The sequence below is a fragment of the Schistocerca nitens genome, chromosome 2, assembly GCF_023898315.1.
Source record: "Schistocerca nitens isolate TAMUIC-IGC-003100 chromosome 2, iqSchNite1.1, whole genome shotgun sequence".
Classification (NCBI taxonomy): Eukaryota; Metazoa; Arthropoda; class Insecta; order Orthoptera; family Acrididae; genus Schistocerca; species Schistocerca nitens.
The window spans coordinates 21102390-21123890 of record NC_064615.1 but is presented as its reverse complement, the minus strand read 5'-3'; the positions used below and the strand labels follow the sequence as shown (position 1 = coordinate 21123890).

General features: G+C 39.9%; 1 protein-coding gene across 4 annotated transcripts in view; it reads left to right on the top strand.

The window, feature by feature from the left end:
* LOC126235680 (E3 ubiquitin-protein ligase RBBP6) overlaps positions 1–21501 on the top strand; it is a 400367-nt gene that overhangs the window by 132787 nt on the left and 246079 nt on the right. For all 4 annotated transcript variants that reach the window (XM_049944411.1, XM_049944412.1, XM_049944413.1 and 1 more), the window contains exons 9-10: positions 2785–2951; positions 10580–10933. In XM_049944411.1, coding sequence (XP_049800368.1) covers positions 2785–2951; positions 10580–10933 — 521 coding nt within the window. The remainder of the gene's footprint in view (positions 1–2784; positions 2952–10579; positions 10934–21501) is intronic.

The window sequence follows — 21501 nt, the reverse complement described above, 5'->3', positions numbered from 1 at the left end:
GACACCCAGCTTTTTCATGTCTTCTTCAACTCCATCCACCCATCTCTTTCTGGGGCGTCCCCTTTGCCGTCTGCATCCAGCCTTGCAATCAAAAATCCTATTACATGCTCTGTCTTCTTCCTTTCTGACCACGTGCCCTGCCCACTGCAGTCTTCTTATTTTAATGGTAGTGACAATGTCAGGTTCTTCAAAAAGGTGTTGTAGTTATGCATTTGTACGAATACGCCAAACTTCTTGATAATATATTGGGCCATATATTTTACGTAGCACCTTTCTCTCCCATATGCTAAGGATCCTTTCCTCATTTACAGTCATGATTTCGGCACCATACGTAAAAAATGGTCTTATAATTGTTTTGTAAATGAGGATTTTGGATTTTCGTGATAGAAGTCAACTCCTAAGCGTGGGTAATGCGGCAAAATAGCATCTGTTACCTGCTGATATTCTGGCTTTCACCTCGCTGCCAGTGTCTTTTGTCTCAGTGATAGTTGACCCAAGGTACTTGAAGTCTCTCACCCTTTCAAACTCCCTGTTGGCTATCCTGAGATTTGGTAGGTTTTGTTGGTTGGTCATTGCCATATATTATTTGGTTTCACACTCATAAAAAGGTCTCTCACACAAATATGTTGGCCAAAATATTGTAGCACTTTTGTAACCTCATTATGGAAACTTTGAAACTATACCTAAGGAAAGCAATATTGACATCCTGGACAGTTTTAATGTGAAAAGATTTGTCATTAACACTGGAATCACTATTCATGTCAATAAGTTAAATCTGCGCATGCACAGGGGCACTTTCAGCTGAAACAGCAAATGATCTCGAAAACAGCTTTGGGGGAACAGATGCAAGATTCACAGTGAGCACAAAATATTTATAAAATTATCCTTGTAGGTCTTTCAAGGCCACAGTGAATTCCTTAAACCTCGGGTTTTCTTAAATGCAGTGAACTTAAGGGACTGTCTGTGTCAGTATGTGTCCCTTCTATAACGTGATTTTCTTTTTAAAAGAATCTCCATCAAATCAGCAAGAAGTTGCCTTGCACTATGGACAGTGTACAGTCAGGTATGCTTAAAAAGCGAATTCTGCACATACATTCTGTATGTTATACTTTTTGTTCCTGCACTCCATTTTCCTTTCACAAATTCAACAATAGCGAGTTATAAATTGAAAAATTGTTCCAGCCCAGATCACATCAGATATGATCTGGTGTTCCAGGGATGCCTCTTCAATTTCCCAACATACTTTTCAATGATATATGAATTCACCATACTCTAGTTCCATTGAAAACCGTTGCAACTGAGAATGGAATCATGTGCATGACTTCAGAAATTTTACTATTCGTATCATCAATTTCTTCACCAGCTCAGGTCTGCAAATTTAACACATATCATCAATTTCTTCACCAGCTCAGGTCTGCAAATTTAACACAAAGTGCTTTTTGATGTACAGTGAATCCCATCTGTCGATCTTTGTAATTTTTTGCTGCTTCATTGTCAACTAAATCTTTCCTTTCTGCATGATACTGGAATTTCGTTTCATAGCAAATATGCAGTACCTGTCACATATAGGCGAATTGAGAATTCTCACCCCTCTCTTTTATCATTCCCATTCGTTCATATCATGAACAAGTAGCTAAGGTTATACAGTGCTGACATTACAATTCTGCTGAACTAAGAGTTGTGCTGACCGAAAACTGGTGCATCGGAGTACTAAATGAAATATTGCTCTGTACCCCAAGTACTTCTGAGGAGGACTGAGCAGAGCCGAGTGCCTGGCCAGGCCTTGGTCTGCCTGCAGCCGGCACACATTGCATGTGTGCACTTTGGGTCACTGTGGCCGGCCTTGTTCTAGAGTATACCCTTTTGAAAGAATTGACAGTTCATATAGTTCACAAATTTCGAACTGCAGATTTGCTCTACTTGGCCATTTGCTTAATGTTTAAGGTCATATCATTTTTTTGTCCAGTAATGTACCAGTGCCAGCTCTCAAGTATTGAGGTAAATGTTATGAGCTTTTCTTTCTACGGTAGTTCATTTGAAGGACTATTATGAGTGTTCGTTTCACCAGTTGTACGAGACTCTTCCCAATGTTAGAAATTTAACAACCTGTTTTTTCTTAATATTTCTTTATACCACAGAGCTTAGAGCTTTTATGGAAAGTGGAATTTTTGTGTTTTATGATCATACAGAAGGTGAAGTGAAGTAAGCCCAACTTAGACTCTCACTTTGTAACTGTATCCCCTCAAAGGCAAATTTGAAGTTTGTCACCTAACAAATGACACTTAAATCATTTGGTTAGACATTCTGAGAACACAGTGCACCTTTTTCGGCAGTTGAACCTTCTAACCAATTCATCATTGTTTCCTTGACCATAGACAACACTGTGCAAAGAAACAATGATGATATGACCTATCAAAACAACCATTATTTATTGCATCTCCCAAGAAGTGCAAATAATCAAACATTTTAACTAATCAAACACTTATAATTTATCCAAATGTGGAAGTTTGTAGAATATTCCTATATTTATACATATTTAAAATCCAGTATAAAATGATGTAAGTAAATTGTGTTCACCACTGTTTGCTAGAAGGCACTTTCTGTTACGAGGTAGTGTCATTTATAGAAATCGTGGACATGAAATGAGGAGATGTTACTGGGTGAAATTGGTGGGACCTGGTGATCAATCTCTCTATTGTTTTCTCAGTTGTCTGGGTCCAGCGTTATTTTCTGTATTAATGTTCTCCTATGTTAACATTATTAATAATGTTATTTTCATTGCAGTCAGGCATACAAGGAAGGGAAGAAAGAGAAGCCACCATTTCAGCATGAACCAGAACCCATTGTTCAGAAACCAGAAATACCAGAAGATTTACAATGCTCTGTTTGTAAAGATTTGCTAACAGATGCTGTCATGATACCATGCTGTGGCAATTCATTTTGTGATGAATGTGAGTCTATTAACTTCTATCTTTTTTTGGCTGGTATAATTAGTAGCATTACTCAATGTGTTTCTTCTGAACTAGTAGAAATTTTGGTTTGAGGATTGAGTAAATCAATATATTCCAAGGTGCAACATTTTGAAGCTAGGGGCTCCTACTAGCAGGAGGAAGTAAAGAGAGTGATAAGGCTTAGAATATAAGAAAAGTTACAAGAGAACTAATTCAAGAACTTATATCAAAGGAGAATGAGAGGGAAGAATGTGTTGGTGGTATTGGATGAGATTATAAACCAAGGATTCAGAAGTGAAACAAATGGCTGTAGGAGTATGTTAAATGAGCTAAAAAGATGGAAAAATTATGAAGCTTAGAGGGCAGGGGGTTAAACGAAAGTAAAAGGAAAGAACTGGAAAAGAAACAATTATAGATGGAAGAACATGACCAGAAAAATTAGTTTGAGTTCAGACCAGGGGCCCTATTCTGTATCTTTCCACCATTGTGCCGATTGTTTCGTTACTCAAGAGCAGTGGACGGTCTAGTACTCGAATTAGAGTCTCTGCATTATTCAGTATGCATTTCGGTAGCGATACCGAAGCACTGTTGTCGGTTCGCGTTGCTCAAGCCAATCAAAAGCAAGCGGCCGCACATCCGTGCATGCGCACTGCCGCGCGCCCAGCGCCACGAACACAAAGCAGCTAGCAGACGACACAGGTGCGCTATTCTTTGCAGTACCGAACTTGCGTTTTCGCAGTACAAAGTGTTGCTAAAATACCAGTGGAAATGTCGGACTAAAATGAGGTTAGTATGTTCACAGTTCAGTGACACTGAAAGTGTGTTAAGGATTGTCATTTATGGGTATTTTATTTGAAACAAAAACAGCAACCCTGGGTATGGGGGGGGGGGGGGGGACACACCTCGATTTTCAGTTTTCATCATCTTTTGATAGATTAAGGTTTTATTTAAGTACTCCGAAAAGGATTTTGCTGAGTCCCCCCCCGAACATTTAAAGAGCACTTTCCTACCACGTGTGTTTATGTGCCACGCCCACTTTTCTGTCGCCCACTTTTCTGTCGCCCATGTTTTCGCATATATTTTAGATCTTTATATCCCCTACATTCCACGTTAGGTGTTTTTTTTTTTTTTTTTTTTTTACTCCCGAGTGTTATGGCTATCCTGGGAATGCAACGGTTGGTATTCTTTTGTTTCTGCTGTTTGTAAACAACACGCTTTCAAACACGCTGTTAGTTCTGTTCAAGTGCGATTGCGAGTAGTTGTTATACTTACATTTGGAGTGCTTGTTTACATGTGTTTTGTTGTGTTTATTGAAGATGACTAAACGTAAAGGCATTATTAAGAAACGACAATTTATAAGAAACATCTTTAGAAAGCTTTCTGTACAAGAGCTTATGTTGCCTGGCAACGATGTTTCTAATTGTAATTCTTCAACAAGTGCATCATCAAAGCAGCTCTCACCATTTCAAGAGAGTTATAATGAATTTACTGTAAGTTGACGAGGGTTGCAGTAACATTATTATAAATTTGAGAGTATTATCAGGTGTAATTTCTAAATTTGTACAATGTAGACAGTGCGGTGAGTCACAGAGTGTGCAAATTTATGAGAGTGCCAGTGGGAGAAAAGGCCTAGCAATCGCTTTGGATTTAATTTGCACTAAATGCTCAGCTGTGATTTCATTTATGAGTTCTTCGAACCAGACACAAGTGGCCCTTATGAAATCAATACTAGATTAGTTTATGCCTTACCATCCATTGGCAAGGGCATGGCTACAGGGAGAACATTTTGTTCAGTGATGAACTTACATCAACCACCAAATAAATTTGAAAAACTGACTGCAATATTAGAGAAAGCTGTATGTGAGGTCAGTGAGGAAAGCATGAAACTGGCTGCCAGGGAAGCAGTGGAAGAAAATGATGGATGTTCGGATATTTCAGTTGCACTTCATGGAAGTTGGCAGAAAAGGGGAAATACTTCTCTGAGTGGTGTAGTGACTGCCACGAGTGTAGACACCAGTAAAGTTTTAGATGTGGAGATAATGTCTAAATATTACAAATGTTGTAAAGTCAATGAACATAAAGAACACAACTGTGTGGCTAATTTTAGAGGAACAAGTGGTGGTATGGAAATTCATGGAGTACAACAAATATTTCATCGCTCCATAGAAACAAGAGGCGTACGGTACACCAAATATTTGGGCGATGGTGACAGTAAGGCATACAACAATGTGGTGAACTCTAAGCCATATGGAGATGCCATTATTAGCAAAACAGAATGTGTAAGCCATGTTAAAAAACCTTTGGGAACAAGGCTGAGAAAACTAACTGTTGATATCAGAGGAAAAAAATTAGAAGATGGAAAATTGTTGGCCAGGCAGGGTCTGTTAGCAAAAACTGAAATTGAAAACTTGCAGGTATGCTATGGGCAGGCAATTAGGAGAAATAAAGAAAATTTGGAGGCAATGAAGAGAGATGTTTGGGCCATATTCTTCCATAAGTCCTCTACTGATGATAAGCCATGTCATGGATTGTGTCCATTAGGAGAAAATTCATGGTGCAAATTCAATAGGGTTCGGGCAACTGGAGAATCTTATTCTCACCAGCATTCTCTTCGTGCTGCTGTTATTACAGCAATTAAACCTATTTTCAGAGACTTGGCTCACCCTGACTTTCTAAGGTAATGTCTGCATGGGCAGACACACAACCCAAATGAATGTTTGAACAGCATAATTGGGAACCGCCTTCCTAAAACTGTATTTGTATGCTTGCATACAATGAAACTAGCAGTTCATGAAGCTGTTATTACATTCAGTTGTGTTAATATTGGAAAATGTTGGGTACTGAAAACGTTGGGAATTAATCCTGGCGAAAATATGATCAAAGGGCTGCAACACTGCGATAAAATGAGGACAGCCAATGCAGGCAGGTCTGCATCTAATATGGCCAAGAAAGCAAGACAAACATCCGGGAAGGTGAAAAAGAAGATGGAAGACTTGCTAAAGGCCAAAGAAGGGCCATCATATGCAGCAGGACAGTTTTAATTAACTGTAAGTAACGAATTTCAGAAGTTTTTTCTTTAAAGTCAATTTCCCGCAAACTAAAATTTTCAGTACATATGGCCCATTATATCACAAACTATCATAGATAAATGAATGAAATTTTCAGAGACTCTGCATAACATAAAAAGCCACCTCTGGTACTACATTCATTAATATTTCCCCATTAGGAAGTTCAAAAAAAGTATTTCTTCGAAACTATAAAATGGAGAAAATAGATATTATTACAGTTGACTCTATTAGCTTCATGTAACATACAGTAAACATGTTAAGGTCCTGCATCAAATAGTTTTTTCAGAAATGGGTCACATATGTGCCTAAATTAACCTGGGTTAGATAGGCAGGGTGTAGTCCCCTTAATAAGCTCTTTGGTATGTAAAGATTTTAGTGTGAAATGATTATAAATTAGATTGAAAAAAAAAGGAGAAAAATACTTTGTTTGTACATCATTCACAGTGTCAAAAATTTCTCTATTGGGTTTGATATTTTCTTCACCTAAGTACAACAGTACTGCCAGCACATCTGTTTATATGTCACAAACTACTGATGCTTAGTGTATTGATCTCTTGGTCTCCCTCTACGATTTTTACCCTCCACGCTGCCCTCCAATGCTAAATTTGTGATCCCTTGATGCCTCAAAACATGTCCTACCAACCGATCCCTTCTCCTAGTCAAGTTGTACCACAAACTTCTCTTCTCCCCAATCCTATTCAATACCTCCTCATTAGTTACGTGATCTACCCACCTTATCTTCAGCATTCTTCTGTAGCACCACATTTCGAAAGCTTCTATTCTCTTCTTGTCCAAACTGGTTATCGTCCATGTTTCACTTCCATACATGGCTACACTCCATACAAATATTTTTAGAAACGACTTCCTGACACTTAAATCAATACTCGATGTTAACAAATTTCTCTTCTTCAGAAACGATTTCCTTGCCATTGCCAGTCTACATTTTATATCCTCTCTACTTCGACCATCATCAGTTATTTTACTCCCTAAATAGCAAAACTCCTTTACTACTTTAAGTGTCTCATTTCCTAATCTAATCCCCTCAGCATCACCCGATTTAATTTGACCACATTCCATTATCCTCGTTTTGCTTTTGTTGATATTCATCTTATATCCTCCTTTCAAGACACTGTCCATTCCGTTCAACTGCTCTTCCAAGTCCTTTGCTGTCTCTGACAGAATTACAATGTCATCGGCGAACCTCAAAGTTTTTACTTCTTCTCCATGAATTTTAATACGTACTCCGAATTTTTCTTTTGTTTCCTTTACTGCTTGCTCAATATACAGATTGAATAACATCGGGGAGAGGCTACAACCCTGTCTCACTCCTTTCCCAACCACTGCTTCCCTTTCATGTCCCTCGACTCTTATAACTGCTGTCTGGTTTCTGTACAAATTGTAAATAGCCTTTCGCTCCCTGTATTTTACCCCTGCCACCTTCAGAATTTGAAAGAGAGTATTCCAGTTAACGTTGTCAAAAGCTTTCTCTAAGTCTACAAATGCTAGAAATGTAGGTTTGCCTTTTCTTAATCTTTCTTCTAAGATAAGTCGTAAGGTTAGTATTGCCTCTCGTGTTCCAACATTTCTACGGAATCCAAACTGATCTTCCCCGAGGTCTGCTTCTACCAGTTTTTCCATTCGTCTGTAAAGAATTCGCGTTAGTATTTTGCAGCTGTGACTTATTAAACTGATAGTTCGGTAATTTTCACATCTGTCAACACCTGCCTTCTTTGGGATTGGAATTATTATATTCTTCTTGAAGTCTGTGGGTATTTCGCCTGTCTCATACATCTTGCTCACCAGATGGTAGAGTTTTGTCATGACTGGCTCTCCCAAGGCCATCAGTAGTTCTAATGGAATGTTGTCTACTCCCGGGGCCTTGTTTCGACTCAGGTCTTTCAGTGCTCTGTCAAACTCTTCACGCAGTATCTTATCTCCCATTTCATCTTCATCTACATCCTCTTCCATTTCCATAATATTGTCCTCAAGTACATCACCCTTGTATAAACCCTCTATATACTCCTTCCACCTTTCTGCCTTCCCTTCTTTGCTTAGAACTGGGTTGCCATCTGAGCTCTTGATATTCATACAAGTGGTTCTCTTCTCTCCAAAGGTCACTTTAATTTTCCTGTAGGCAGTATCTATCTTACCCCTAGTGAGACAAGCCTCTACATCCTTACATTTGTCCTCTAGCCATCCCTGCTTAGCCATTTTGCACTTTCTGTCGATCTCATTTTTGAGACATTTGTATTCCCTTTTGCCTGCTTCATTTACTGCATTTTTGTATTTTCTCCTTTCATCAATTAAATTCAATATTTCTTCTGTTACCCAAGGATTTCTATTAGCCCTCGTCTTTTTACCTACTTGATCCTCTGCTGCCTTCACTACTTCATCCCTCAGAGCTACCCATTCTTCTTCTACTGTATTTCTTTCCCCCATTGCTGTCAATTGTTCCCTTATGCTCTCCCTGAAACTCTCTACAACCTCTGGTTCTTTCAGTTTATCCAGGTCCCATCTCCTTAAATTCCCACCTTTTTGCAGTTTCTTCAGTTTCAATCTGCAGTTCATAACCAATAGATTGTGGTCAGAATCCACATCTGCCCCTGGAAATGTCTTACAATTTAAAACCTGGTTCCTAAATCTCTGTCTTACCATTATATAATCTGTCTGAAACCTGTCAGTATCTCCAGGATTCTTCCAGGTATACAACCTTCTTTAATGATTCTTGAACCAAGTGTTAGCTATGATTAAGTTTTTGTATTTATAACCCTGTAATCACCTGACCAAAAGTCTTGTTCCTCCTGCCACCGAACTTCACTAATTCCCACTATATCTAACTTTAACCTATCCATTTCCATTTTTAGATTTTCTAATCTACCTGCCCGATTAAGGGATCTGACATTCCACGCTCCGATCCGTAGAACGCCAGTTTTCTTTCTCCTGATAACGACGTCCTCTTGGTTAGTCCCCGCCCTGAGATCCGAATGGGGGACTATTTTACCTCCGGAATATTTTACCCAAGAGGACGCCATCATCATTTAATCATACAGTAAAGCTGCATGTAAAGCTGCATGTCCTCGGGAAAAATTACGGCTGTAGTTTCCCCTTGCTTTCAGCCGTTCGCAGTACCAGCACAGCAAGGCCGTTTTGGTTAATGTTACAAGGCCAGATCAGTCAATCATCCAGACTGTTGCCCCTTCAACTACTGAAAAGGCTGCTGCCCCTCTTCAGGAACCACATGTTTGTCTGGCCTCTCAACAGATACCCCTCCGTTATGGTTGCACCTATGGTACGGCCTTCTCTATCGCTGAGGCACGCAAGCCTCCCCACCAACGGCAAGGTCCATGGTTCATGGGGGACATATATGTGTCATTAAATAATTTTGGAAATCTAAGATTTTATGATGCTTCGTGAAACTCCAATTGCTTTTTTTAAATTGACTTTGTATTATGTAATATTGTTATTTAGGAAAAACAGTTCTAATGATATATTAAAAATATTGTTTCTATAAACATTCAGTAAAGTAAATTACATTATTATTGTGTTGTATGGGACAGAATATTAACTTAAAGCCATTGTTAATAAAAGACTATAAAATTGTGTTTTCATCCCAACAGAGAAATGGAGAGATTACAGTATTAAGAAAAGGATAGACTGCTACCCACCATGTACCATGCTACATGTTGATTTGCAGACAGGCATGTCAAAAAGACTGTCAAACAAGTAAGGTTTCAGCCAAAAAGACCTTCATCTGAATTAGAAACACACACGCGCGCACACACACACACACACACACACACACACACACACAACAGGTGTCTGGCTGCCATTGACACCTACCATGTCTCTCTCTCTCTCTCTCTCTCTCTCTCTCTCTCTGTGTGTGTGTGTGTGTGTGTGTGTGTGTGTGTGTGTGTGTGTTTAATTCAGAAGAAGGCCTTTGTGGCCAAAATGTTACTTGTTTGACAGTCTTTGTATTGTCGCTGCATGGTGAGTAGCAATGTAGCAATCTGTCCTTTTTCTAATATTGTCATTATTCCATCCTGTATTTTTCATTGTTCGAGAAATGGGAGGAAGTTTGTTTGACGTAAAGATATAGCAAAAATGATTATCTGGTTATCTTAGACACATAAGTTATTACAATGTCAGTGTAAAGATAATTTTGTTTACTAACCAGATAGTCTGTTACCAGTGTCACCTAAAGTATTAAATGGTAGCGTTAGATTTTTATGATTTTTGCAGAGTACATTCTGAGTTGTTTTATTTGGGCTGGTCTGAGGTCTGAAGCCAGATGCCTGCGTTTTGCTGGCAGTGATTCATTTCTGTTGCCTAAACTTGCTTATCTAAAATGGTGGAGCAATGCTTGAAGAAAGGGAGTATTCAGTTATTGTTCATAATCTATTATGATTTCAAGTAGGTGTCATTATTCAATATTCATAATACTTTGCCAGATGAATAGTATTTTTCCCAGGAGAAACTTTCGTGTGTGTTGTGAGAGTTTCAAATTTTTATACAACAGTGAATATGTTTGTGTAATGAAACCATTTTTTAATTTCATAGGTATCCGTACTGTACTACTGGAGTCAGAAGAGCATGAATGTCCTGACTGTAAAGAAAAGGATGTGTCACCAGATACACTTATTCCTAATAGATTTCTACGTACTGCTGTTAATAACTTTAAGAATGCAACAGGATATAACAAGATAAACAGTAACTTGAGGCCTCTTGCGCCTCATAGGCCACCACCTAACTTGCAGCCTATGAAGCCTCCGCTGGTTGCTGTTCAAACCTCATCATCATCACCTTCGGTTGAAACAATGGGGCAGGCAGTGCCAGTAATTGGAGGTATACCTCAGTCATCATTGCAGCAGGAGCCACCTCCAGATTTCACCTCTGCTGCTTCTGACTCCCATGGTAAGTACATAGATTTTGACTATGTGCAGGCCACTTCTTAAGCACTAAGGGGATGCAAATGTGGAACTGTAGAGGAATAATTTATTTGCTGTTGATTGATTTATATTGTGCACACACACACACACACACACACACACACACACACACACACACACACGATGTCCTTGCAGTATGCATCTCCTGTATGCTAAACCTCTGTGAATCCCCTTCCTAGCCGGCCGGAGTGGCCGTGCAGTTCTAGGCACTACAGTCTGGAACCGAGCGACCGCTACGGTCGCAGGTTCGAATCCTGCCTTGGGCATGGATGTGTGTGATGTCCTTAGGTTAGTTAGGTTTAATTAGTTCTAAGTTCTAGGCGACTGATGACCTCAGAAGTTAAGTCGCATAGTGCTCAGAGCCATTTGAACCATTTTTATGTCAATCCCCTTCCTAGGTGCCCCTTTCATTCTTCTTTGCCATCACCATTTTCTTTACCCACTTCTTTTTAATCCATTCTTCCCCTGCCTACGCCGGAGTGTTACCCCTTCCAGTCAATCCCACATCTCTCTCTCTGTCTGTCTCCTACTTGATATTGTAGTTCCAAAATAGAAAAAAATGAAGACCAGAGTAATTTATCTATGTTAACCACCTGCCTACCCTTTCCCAATACTTTGTGTGTGTGTGTGTGTGTGTGTGTGTGTGTGTGTTTTACTAGTATTAATGTGGCATATTATATGTATTAACCTGCCACACAACTTACAGCTTGAGGTAATTGGTTGCCTGTTCTAATTTTTTCCTCAATTTTCTCCATTTTTTACTCGGTTTTTCAATCTTTGTTGTCTGCTTTTGTGTTATGCTATAGGAGCTGTGTGGCTATGTTGTTAGTTAAATTACTGCATATGCCACTACAGAACTGTTCCTTCAGAGTATTGCACTTTTCATTTATAATCATGAAGTTGTTCTATCAAGAAGGAACCCAAGACAAAATTTGGTTTATTCGGCACAAAATGTGTGCTCACTGATATTATTTTTACTGGTGGCTCCAAAAGATCCAGCAACTCACTTGGTGATAGAGGCACAGAATTCAAGAAAGATAACTAGACAATACTAAATTTTAAAATTACAGTGATAAATGACGCTTGGCAAGTGCTTTAGTAATTTTTGTTTTGATGACTCTAGGCCGTGGTCAAGAGCATGTTTCTCTGCCTAACATTTCATGTCCCAGTGCTGGAATCATCAGGGGGCTATAACTAGAGACAAGCAAATAATGATAAAAAAATAATCTGAGTAGTGCTTTTCAGTGAAATAATGCAAAACCGGGTGTTTGTACAAGATTGTGAAATTTATAATTTTGCCATGTAAAAATTTGTAAGTCTGAGAATGGTAGCTTACTGATATTCATAGTGATAGTTATTGAATTTTAAAACTGCATATTGACTTCTAATTTCCTCAAGGCTAAGGTTCATGTATTTTGTTAAAATAACAGTTCATTTCTTACACACTGAATTTTGATGTGACAGTGAAAGAGCACCAAATTTGGAAAAATAGCATGAAATTTGGCAAAAATCCATGGAATTGGCAGAAAAGAAACAACAAATTTGGCAAAAAAATATCAAATTTGGCCCAAGAACAAGACCAAATTGGCCAAAAAAATACTGAATTTGGCAAAAAAATGTCAAATTACCCAAAAATGCCAGCTTTGGCAAAAAACATGGAATTGGGCCAAAAAAAAAATACCAAATGTGGTTAAAGATAATGAACTTGGAAAAATAACATCGAATTTCACACAAAAAACACTGAATTTGACAAAAGAACACCAGATTAGGCTAGAAATGACATTGAATTTGCTCAAAACAGTACACCATATTTGATAAAAAGAATTACACTGCTTTGGCAAAAAAACACAGATTATGCCAAAAAAATTGGCCAGACGTGTGAGAGACTCGCGCGCTAACAGTTCCATACAAACTTAATTATGAATATAGACAGTTCATCCATTCCAGGATATAATTATAAATTGAAAGTTCTCTGATTTTTTTCACTTAACTTGCACTGTGAAACCTTTCTTCTTGCAAAATTTCATGATTCTATATCAAGGGAAAATACTCTATAGGTTTCAATGAGCGAGTTTGTGAGTATCAAAATATGTGACTTAATGGCGGTATCTTTTGATACCATTGGCTTAGATCCTTCACTTTTTTACACCATCAAGGGACTGTAGACTTTAATGTGTGACACACACACACACACACACACACACACACACACATACATCAAAAAATGTTTTGTATCACCCCAGTTCCCAGAACTCCTGAAAATAGATGTTGACTCTGGATATTGTAACCCAGGCACATTTTCTTTGACTGTTCAGAGATGTCACTAAACCTGCCCAAAGAAGTAAACAACCCTGCATGAGCAGCGCCTATTAGGCGTAGGGGGTCTGACAGCCGATCAGTTCCAGTCATTCCACCAGGAAGGAGGTACACGGCTCGTGTTGTCTGTAGTTCAACCATACATAGACGGTCAATACCGCGGTTTGATCTGGACCACATAATTGCTTTGTGCCAGGAAGGGCTCTCAACAAGGGAAGCGTCCAGGTGTCTCTGATTGAACCAAAGCAAAGTTGTTCGGACATCGAGGAGATACAGAGGGACAGGAACTGTCGATGACATGCCTCGCTCCAGCTGCCCAAGGGCTACTACTGCAGTTGATGACTGCTACGTACAGATTATGGCTTGGAAGAACCCTGATAGCAATGCCACCATGATGAATAATGCTTTTTGTGCAGCCACAGGATGTCATGTTATGACTCAACTGTGCGTAATAGGCTGCAACTTCACTCCCAATGTCCATGGCGATTTCCATCTTTTAACCACAACACCATACAAAGCGGTACAGATGGGCCCAACAACATGCTGAATGGACCGCTCAGGATTGTCATCACATTCACCGATGAATGTTGAATATGCCTTCAAGCAGACAATCGTCGGAGACGTGTTGGAGGCAACCCGGCCAGGCTGTACGCCTTAGACACACTGTCCAGCAGGTGCAGCAAGATGGAGGTTCCCTGCTGTTTTGGAGTGGCATTATGTGGGGCCGACGTACGCCGCTGGTGGTCATGGAAGGTGCCGTAATGGCTGTACAATATGTGAATGCCATCCTCCGACTGATAGTGCAAACATATCGGCAGCATATTGGTGAGGCATGAGTCTTCATGGACCACAATTCGCGCCCCCATCATTCACATCTTGTGAACGAATTTCTTCAGGATAATGACATCGCTCGACTAGAGTGACCAGCACGTTCTCCAGACATGAACCCTATAGAACATGCCCGGGATAGATTGAAAAGGACTGTTTAGGGACGACGTGACCCACCAATCACTCTGAGGGATCTATGGCGAATCGCTGTTGAGGAGTGGGACAATCTGGACCAACAGTGCCTTGATGAACTTGTGGATAGTATGCCACGACGAATACAGGGAAGCATCAATGCAAGAGGATGTGCTACTGGGTATTAAAGGTACTGGTGTGTACAACAATCGGGACCACCACCTCTGAAGGTCTCACAGTCTGGTGGTAAAGGTCTCGCAGTCTGGTGGTACGACATGCAATGTGTGGTTTTCATGAACAATAAAAAGGGCAGAAATTATGTTTATGTTGATTTCTGTTCCAATTTTCTGTACAGGTTTCGGAACTCTCAGAACAGAGGTGATGCAAAACATTTTTTGATGTGTGTATTTCAACTTTATATGTCTACTTATTCATGAGGTAAAGGGTTTCAAACAGTCAGACAGACAGACTACAAAGTGATCCCATAAGGGTTCTGGTATTACTGGGTGAGGTACGGAACCCAAAAAATAGCACTGAATTTGCCAAAAGATACCATGGAATTTGCCAAAAAAGTAACATGGAGTTCGACAAAAAAAAAAATAAAAAAAAAATGCCAAAAATGACACGAAATATGGCAAAAAATTACACCGTATTTGGCAATAAAATAAAATGTCTTCTTGTTCCTAGCTATAACAGCTGCCAGCACAATCTCGGACAATCTCAGCCAGCAGAACTGTTTATATGTATCCACTCAACAATCGTGGAGTAGTACTGATGCATGCTTTTTAGCTTGTAGTGGTCAACAGTTGTACTGTTCACATTGTGTAGTACTAAGGCACCCAACTTGGCTAACTTCAATAATTTTCTTTTGTGTTACAGTTGTTTTTGTGCTTTCGAATTTCTATAACTTAATTTGCTTAATGAAATTTGTCATAAAAAATTATCACTTTTTCAAACCTACAACTCAATTCATGAAATCATTACTAGAAATAAGAATAATCTTCACAAGGATTTAAAGCCACTTTCTCCTGTACAAGAAGGTGTGCATTATTTAGGAACACACATTGTCAATAACTTGCCAGCAGCCATAAAAAGCTTACCAACCAATGAAATTCAGTTTATGAATTTCTCAGCAGAACCAACTGATTTATTTGTGTGTGTGTGTGTGTGTGTGTGTGTGTGTGTGTGTGTGTACAGCCTAACTTCTGCACCATTTCTGTGCAGTAATGTATTCATTGTCAATAAGTATTCTAGTAGTTCTATTATATGTTTATTACCTTATAAATAAAAAAACTTTTTTTTAATTTTTAAATTCAGTGCATTAATGTAGTCTTAGTTAATGAGTGTTTGTAAAATGATTCTTTCATATAATGTTCATTAAAAAAAATTGACGATCATTCCACTTGGGACCTGTGGAAGTTACATTAGCTTATTTGTTTCAGTTGTAAATATTTGTCATGTATTATTGTTCTTCTGACATGTTTTATATCCTGGAGGACCTCCTCACTATGGATCAATTGGAATGAAAGTAAATCTAATCTCTATGTCATAGCATAGCATTGATTGGGTCTAGATGAAATGACAGTGTCACTATATATACTTGATTGCATGTGCAAGGACTTCTATGTACTCATATTGTGCAAGTGGTGGATTTCAGTTTTTTACGGTGTTCAAATATTTGGGCACATTTCTGTTGGTTTAAACACTGTGTCCATACCATGTGTTTAGTACTCCATTGATGCGATGTTTGACTGTTTTTATAAGTAGGAGGAAAACTTTTCCTTCAGTTGGTTCTTTTTCACTAGAACATGCAGATCTTTAGGGTGTAGAGCCTTATGTTTCTCATAGCCAGAGTAAATGTTTCTTCTGAAAGTAATTATAAAGGCGATCTCTCGGGTTTTCTTGATACGTTCGTTTAAGGACATATTTCCAATTTTTATGCACAAAGTGTTGACGACCAATCTAGCCATCTTCATGTGCTAACCGGTCTTGCGAGTACACATAACAGCAAAACTCACAGCACCTGAGTAAGGCTGTTGGATTGGTTGTTGAAGTATTGTGCATAAAACGGAAACAATAACTTGGTGGAATACTCATAAGCAGAACGTAAGTTCTTAAATGACAAGCTCATAGTTAGGGACTGGAAAAATTCACATTTTGCAATAAATGCGAAATAGATGCAAATTGTGGCTCAAAATTTGAAAATTCGAAATTACCTAATAGATGCTATTTCGTAGGGAATTGTTCCTGATGAACTATTTTATCAGAGATAGTTTCAAATAGCTTAATTTTCTTCATATAAATATCGAAAATGTAACCAATTTTCAGATACTCCTGTTGTACATCATCTGGCAAAGCCCAATTTTGAAAGATAATGTGCATAAGAAACTGTTTCCAAAATGAAAAGTGTACAAATGCAACAATGTATCAATGCGCTCAGTGATTTGGCGTCATGCCAACTGTGGACAGTTGAATGGTCGGTCGAAGATATACACAGCGTAAGGCAACGTAGCAGTACTCGGCCATGGGACGTAGCATTTTACAACAAAGAAACGTGTAACTGTGTTTGTTAGCTAAAACTCAAAAGATGGCTGTACGTTAGGTTCTACTTCTGTGATTGTCTGTTTAGATTAGATTAGATTATATTAGATTCGTACTTGTTCCATAAATCATGAATACGACACTTCGTAATGATGTGGAACGTGTCAGGTTAATAAAAGATGTCTATACAAGATATTACATTACACAAAATATTACATGACACTTAATTTGTGTGTGTGTGTGTGTGTGTGTGTGTGTGTGTGTGAGGGGGAGGGGAATTACCCACTTACTACATCCAAAAATTCATCTAATGAGTAGAAGGAGTAGCCATTAAGAAATTCTTTTAATTTCCTTTTAAATGCTATATGGCTATCTGTAAGACTTTTGATGCTATTAGGTAAGTGACCAAAGACTTTTGTGGCAGCATAGTTTACCCCCTTCTGACCCAAAGTTAGATTTAACCTTGAGTAGTGAAGATCATCCTTTCTCTTAGTGCTGTAGCCATGTACACTGGTATTACTTTTGAATTCATTTGGATTGTTGATAACAAATTCATAAGTGAATATGTATATTGTTAGGCTACAGTGAAGATCCCTAGCTCTTTAAATAAGTGTCTGCAGGATGATCTTGGATGAGCTCCAGCAATTATTCTGATTACACGCTTTTGTGCAATGAACACTCTTTTACTCAATGATGAGTTACCCCAGAATATGATGCCAGACGAAAGCAGAGAATGAAAATAGGCATGGTAAGCTAATTTACTGAGATGTATACACCTAGAAATTGTGAATATTCTCCTTAGCTAACGATTTCTCATCGAAGTCTATATTTATTACTGGTGTCATTCCATTTACTGTGTGGAACTGTATATACAGTGTTTTGTCAAAGTTTAATGAGAGCTCATTTGCAGAGAACCATTTAATGATTTTCTGAAAAACATCGTTTACAATTTCATCAGTTAATTCTTGTCTGTTGGGTGTGGTAGCTATACTTGTATCATCGGCAAAAAGTCAGTATAAATTTGAAAACTGAATAAATCACGGAATAATGTAGATAGAGAGGTACAAATTGACACACATGCTTGGAATGACATGGGGTTTTATTAGAACCAAAAAAATACAAAAGTTCAAAAAATGTCCGACAGATGGCACTTAATCTGATCAGAATAGCAATAAATAGCATAACAAAGTAAGACAAAGCAAAGATGATGATCTTTGCAGGAAATGCTCAATATGTCCACCATCATTCCTCAACAATAGCTGTAGTCGAGGAATAATGTCGTGAACAGCACTGTAAAGCATGTCTGGAGTTATGGTGAGGCATTGGCGTCGGATGTTGGCATTCAGCAGAGATGCCAGTTGATCACGATACACTTCCGACTTCAGGTGACCCCAAAGCCAATAATCACACTGATTAAGGTCTGGGGACCTGGGAGGCCAAGCATGACGAAAGTGGCGGCTGAGCACACGATCATCACCAAACGACGTGCGCAAGAGATCTTTCATGCTTCTAGCAATATGGGGCGGAGCGCCATCCTGCATAAACATTGTACGTTCCAGCAGGTGTTCATCAGCCAGGCTGGGGATGATGCGATTCTGTAACATATGGGCGTACCTCTCACCCGTCACAGTAGCAGTTACAAAACCAGAATCACACATTTCCTCGAAGAAAAAAGGCCCGATAACGGTAGATGTGGTAAATCCAACCCATACTGTGACTTTCTCATTGTGCAATGGAGTTTCCACAACAGTTCTAGGATTTTTGGTAGCCCAAATTCTGCAGTTGTGGGCGTTGACAGACCTTCGGAGTGTGAAATGAGCTTCGTCGGTCCACAACACGTTGCTCAGCCAATCGTCATCTTCTGCTATCTTTTGAAATGCCCACACCGCAAATGCCCTCTGCTTCACTAAATCGCCAGGTAACAGTTCATGATGCCGATGGATTTTGTACGGATGGCATCAGAGGGTACGCCTCAGTGCCAACCAAACAGTAGTGTATGGAATGCCGGTGTGACGTGCCACTGCACGAGTGCTGACTTCCCCATGCGTAGACGAACCTGCTACAGTCTCCATTTCTTCCGGAGCTGTCTCAGCAGCATTATGCCTTGTGCTCGGTCGGCCACTACGGGGTTTATCACCTAAACAACCCATGGCTTCGAACTTCGAAATCATTGTCACTACAGCTGCATTTGTCAACGGACCTTTACACATTCGAATCCCCTTCCTATGGCGATAGGATCGTAACGCTGAACTAGCACATTCTCCTTTCTGATAATACAGCTTCACCAAAAGCGCCTTTTCAGGTAATGTCAACATCCTGCGACTGCTGGCGCATCTAATTCTCACTCTCATTACAGCTCCTTTTGTACATGATTGTCATGTGCAGTCACTGACGCTTTGCTGTCCAGCGCAATCTGTTGGACTTCTGTGAACACCCCCCCCCCCCCCCCCCCCCCTCTATAAAACCCCATGTCATTCCAAGCATGTGTGTCGATTTTTACCTCTCTGTCTACATTATTCCGTGGTTTTCAAATTTATACTGACTTTTTGATCACCCGGTAGAATGGTAAGTCATTAATATATATTAAGTTTCAGTCTGTAGCTTTGTTAAAAATGGATTGCACAGCAATGAATGCCCACAAAAGGTCAAAATTCATATCTGCGGATTTTGTACTCATTGAATTGGTCGGGAAAAGCCAAGTAATGTCCAGAAACAGTTTAACTCGGCGACAAATTCAGTTTACTGGTGGGGAAATGCTGCTATTCAACAGAACAACCATTCTTGAAAACTTAAATACTACCAGACAGAGAAAACAAAGGGGGTTTTACAACAAAAATGTGTCGAAAGTTTTTGCAAAAGCAGAGAGTCCTGCCAATAAGTTCACAATCAGCACTTTCTTTAAGTCCCTGAAGAACTAAGGTGTTGTTTATCTTCACTCATGTAGCATGAAAACATTTTATATTAGTGCAGCTAATCATTTAAAAGAAAGAAAAAAAATGCATCTTGCCAAAAATAGATGTTACATTTTCCGGTCCCTACTCATAGTTCTGCTACTGCAGTTCACTGATTCTTTTATCTCAGCCAACCAATGTTTTGACCACTCCTCTTTTCTGCTTGAGATGGTAACTGAAATTTCTGTGACAGAGTATGACCACCTGAGCCAGCTCACACACACACACACACACACACACACACACACACACACACACACAAACGAAAATGCTGCTCATACGCACAAGATTGCATCCTCTGACAGCTCAAGCAACATTGTGAGCAACAGCAGCAGAGCATGTGATGGGAGTGACAACTGGGTAGGGGTAAGGAGAGGATGGGGTGGGCAGCTGGGGCATGCACAGGTACCTGGTGGAGAGAAGGTAGGGCAGTTAGGCACAATCAGGAAGTTAGATGGAGGGCAGGGGAGAGGTGGGCGAGGAGGGGTAGCAGAAAAGGAGAGAAGTAAAAAGATTGGGTGCATTCGTGGAATGAGGGCTGTGTAGTGCTGGAAGGGGAACAGTGGAGGGGCTGGATGGGCGAGAAAAATGACTAACAAAGGTTGAGGCCAGGAGGATCATGGGAATGTAGGATATATTGCAGATTGCAGAGAGAGTTCCCACCTGCACAGTTCAGAAAGGCTGGTGTTGGTGGGAAGGATCCATATGACACAGGCTCTGAAGCAGTCATTGAAATGAAGGATGTCGTGTTGGGCAGCATGTTCAGCAACAGGATGGGCCACTTGTTACTTGTCACTTGGCCACGGTTTGTCGGTGGCCATTCATGCAGAAAGCCCACATAGAATGCAGCACAGTGATTGCAGCTTAGCTTGTGGAATACAAGCTGATTTCGCAGGTGGCCTTGCCTTTGATGGGATAGGTGATGTTTGTGACAGTACTGGAGTAGGTGGTGGTGTGAGGATGTATGGGACACGTCTTGCATCCAGCAGGATCTACAGTCTCTCCTTAAATCCTTAGGCCCATCTCTCTGCTCACCCTTATCACTTCCCGCACTCCTACCTTTTACATGCTTCCTCCAGTCCATAAACCCAACCACCAAGGATGCCCCATTGTGGCCAGTTACTGTGCCCTCGCTGAGAGAATCTCTGCTCTCATAGACCAACACCTTCATCCTATTACAAAGAACCTATCCTCCTATATAAAAGATACCAACCATTTCCTACAGCGACTCTCCACAGTTACTGTCCCTTCACCACACAGTACCCTGATTGTTGCTTTACATGCCACCTTTCTTTACACCGGCATCCCTAAAACTCATGGCTTTACTGCTGTTGAGCACAAGCATTCAGAACGCCCGACGGATTCCAAACCAATAACCTTCTTCCTAGTCGCCATAACCAACTATATCCTCACCCACAATTACTTCTCCTTTGAAAGCATTACCTACAAACAAATCTGGGATATGGCTATAGACACCCCCAGGATACCATACTATGCCAACCTATACATGGACCATCTAGAGGAATCCTTCCTAAAAACACAGAATCCTAAATGCCCCACCTGGTTCAGATTCACTGATGACATCTTTGTAATCTGGATCAAGGCTGAGGACACCCTATCCACATTCCTCCAGAACGTCAACAGCTTCTCCCCCATTTGCTTCACCTAGTTCTACCCCACCCAACAAACCACCTTCCTAGGTATTGACCTCCACCTCAAAGATGGCTACATCAGTACCTCTGTCCATATCAAAGCTACTAACCAC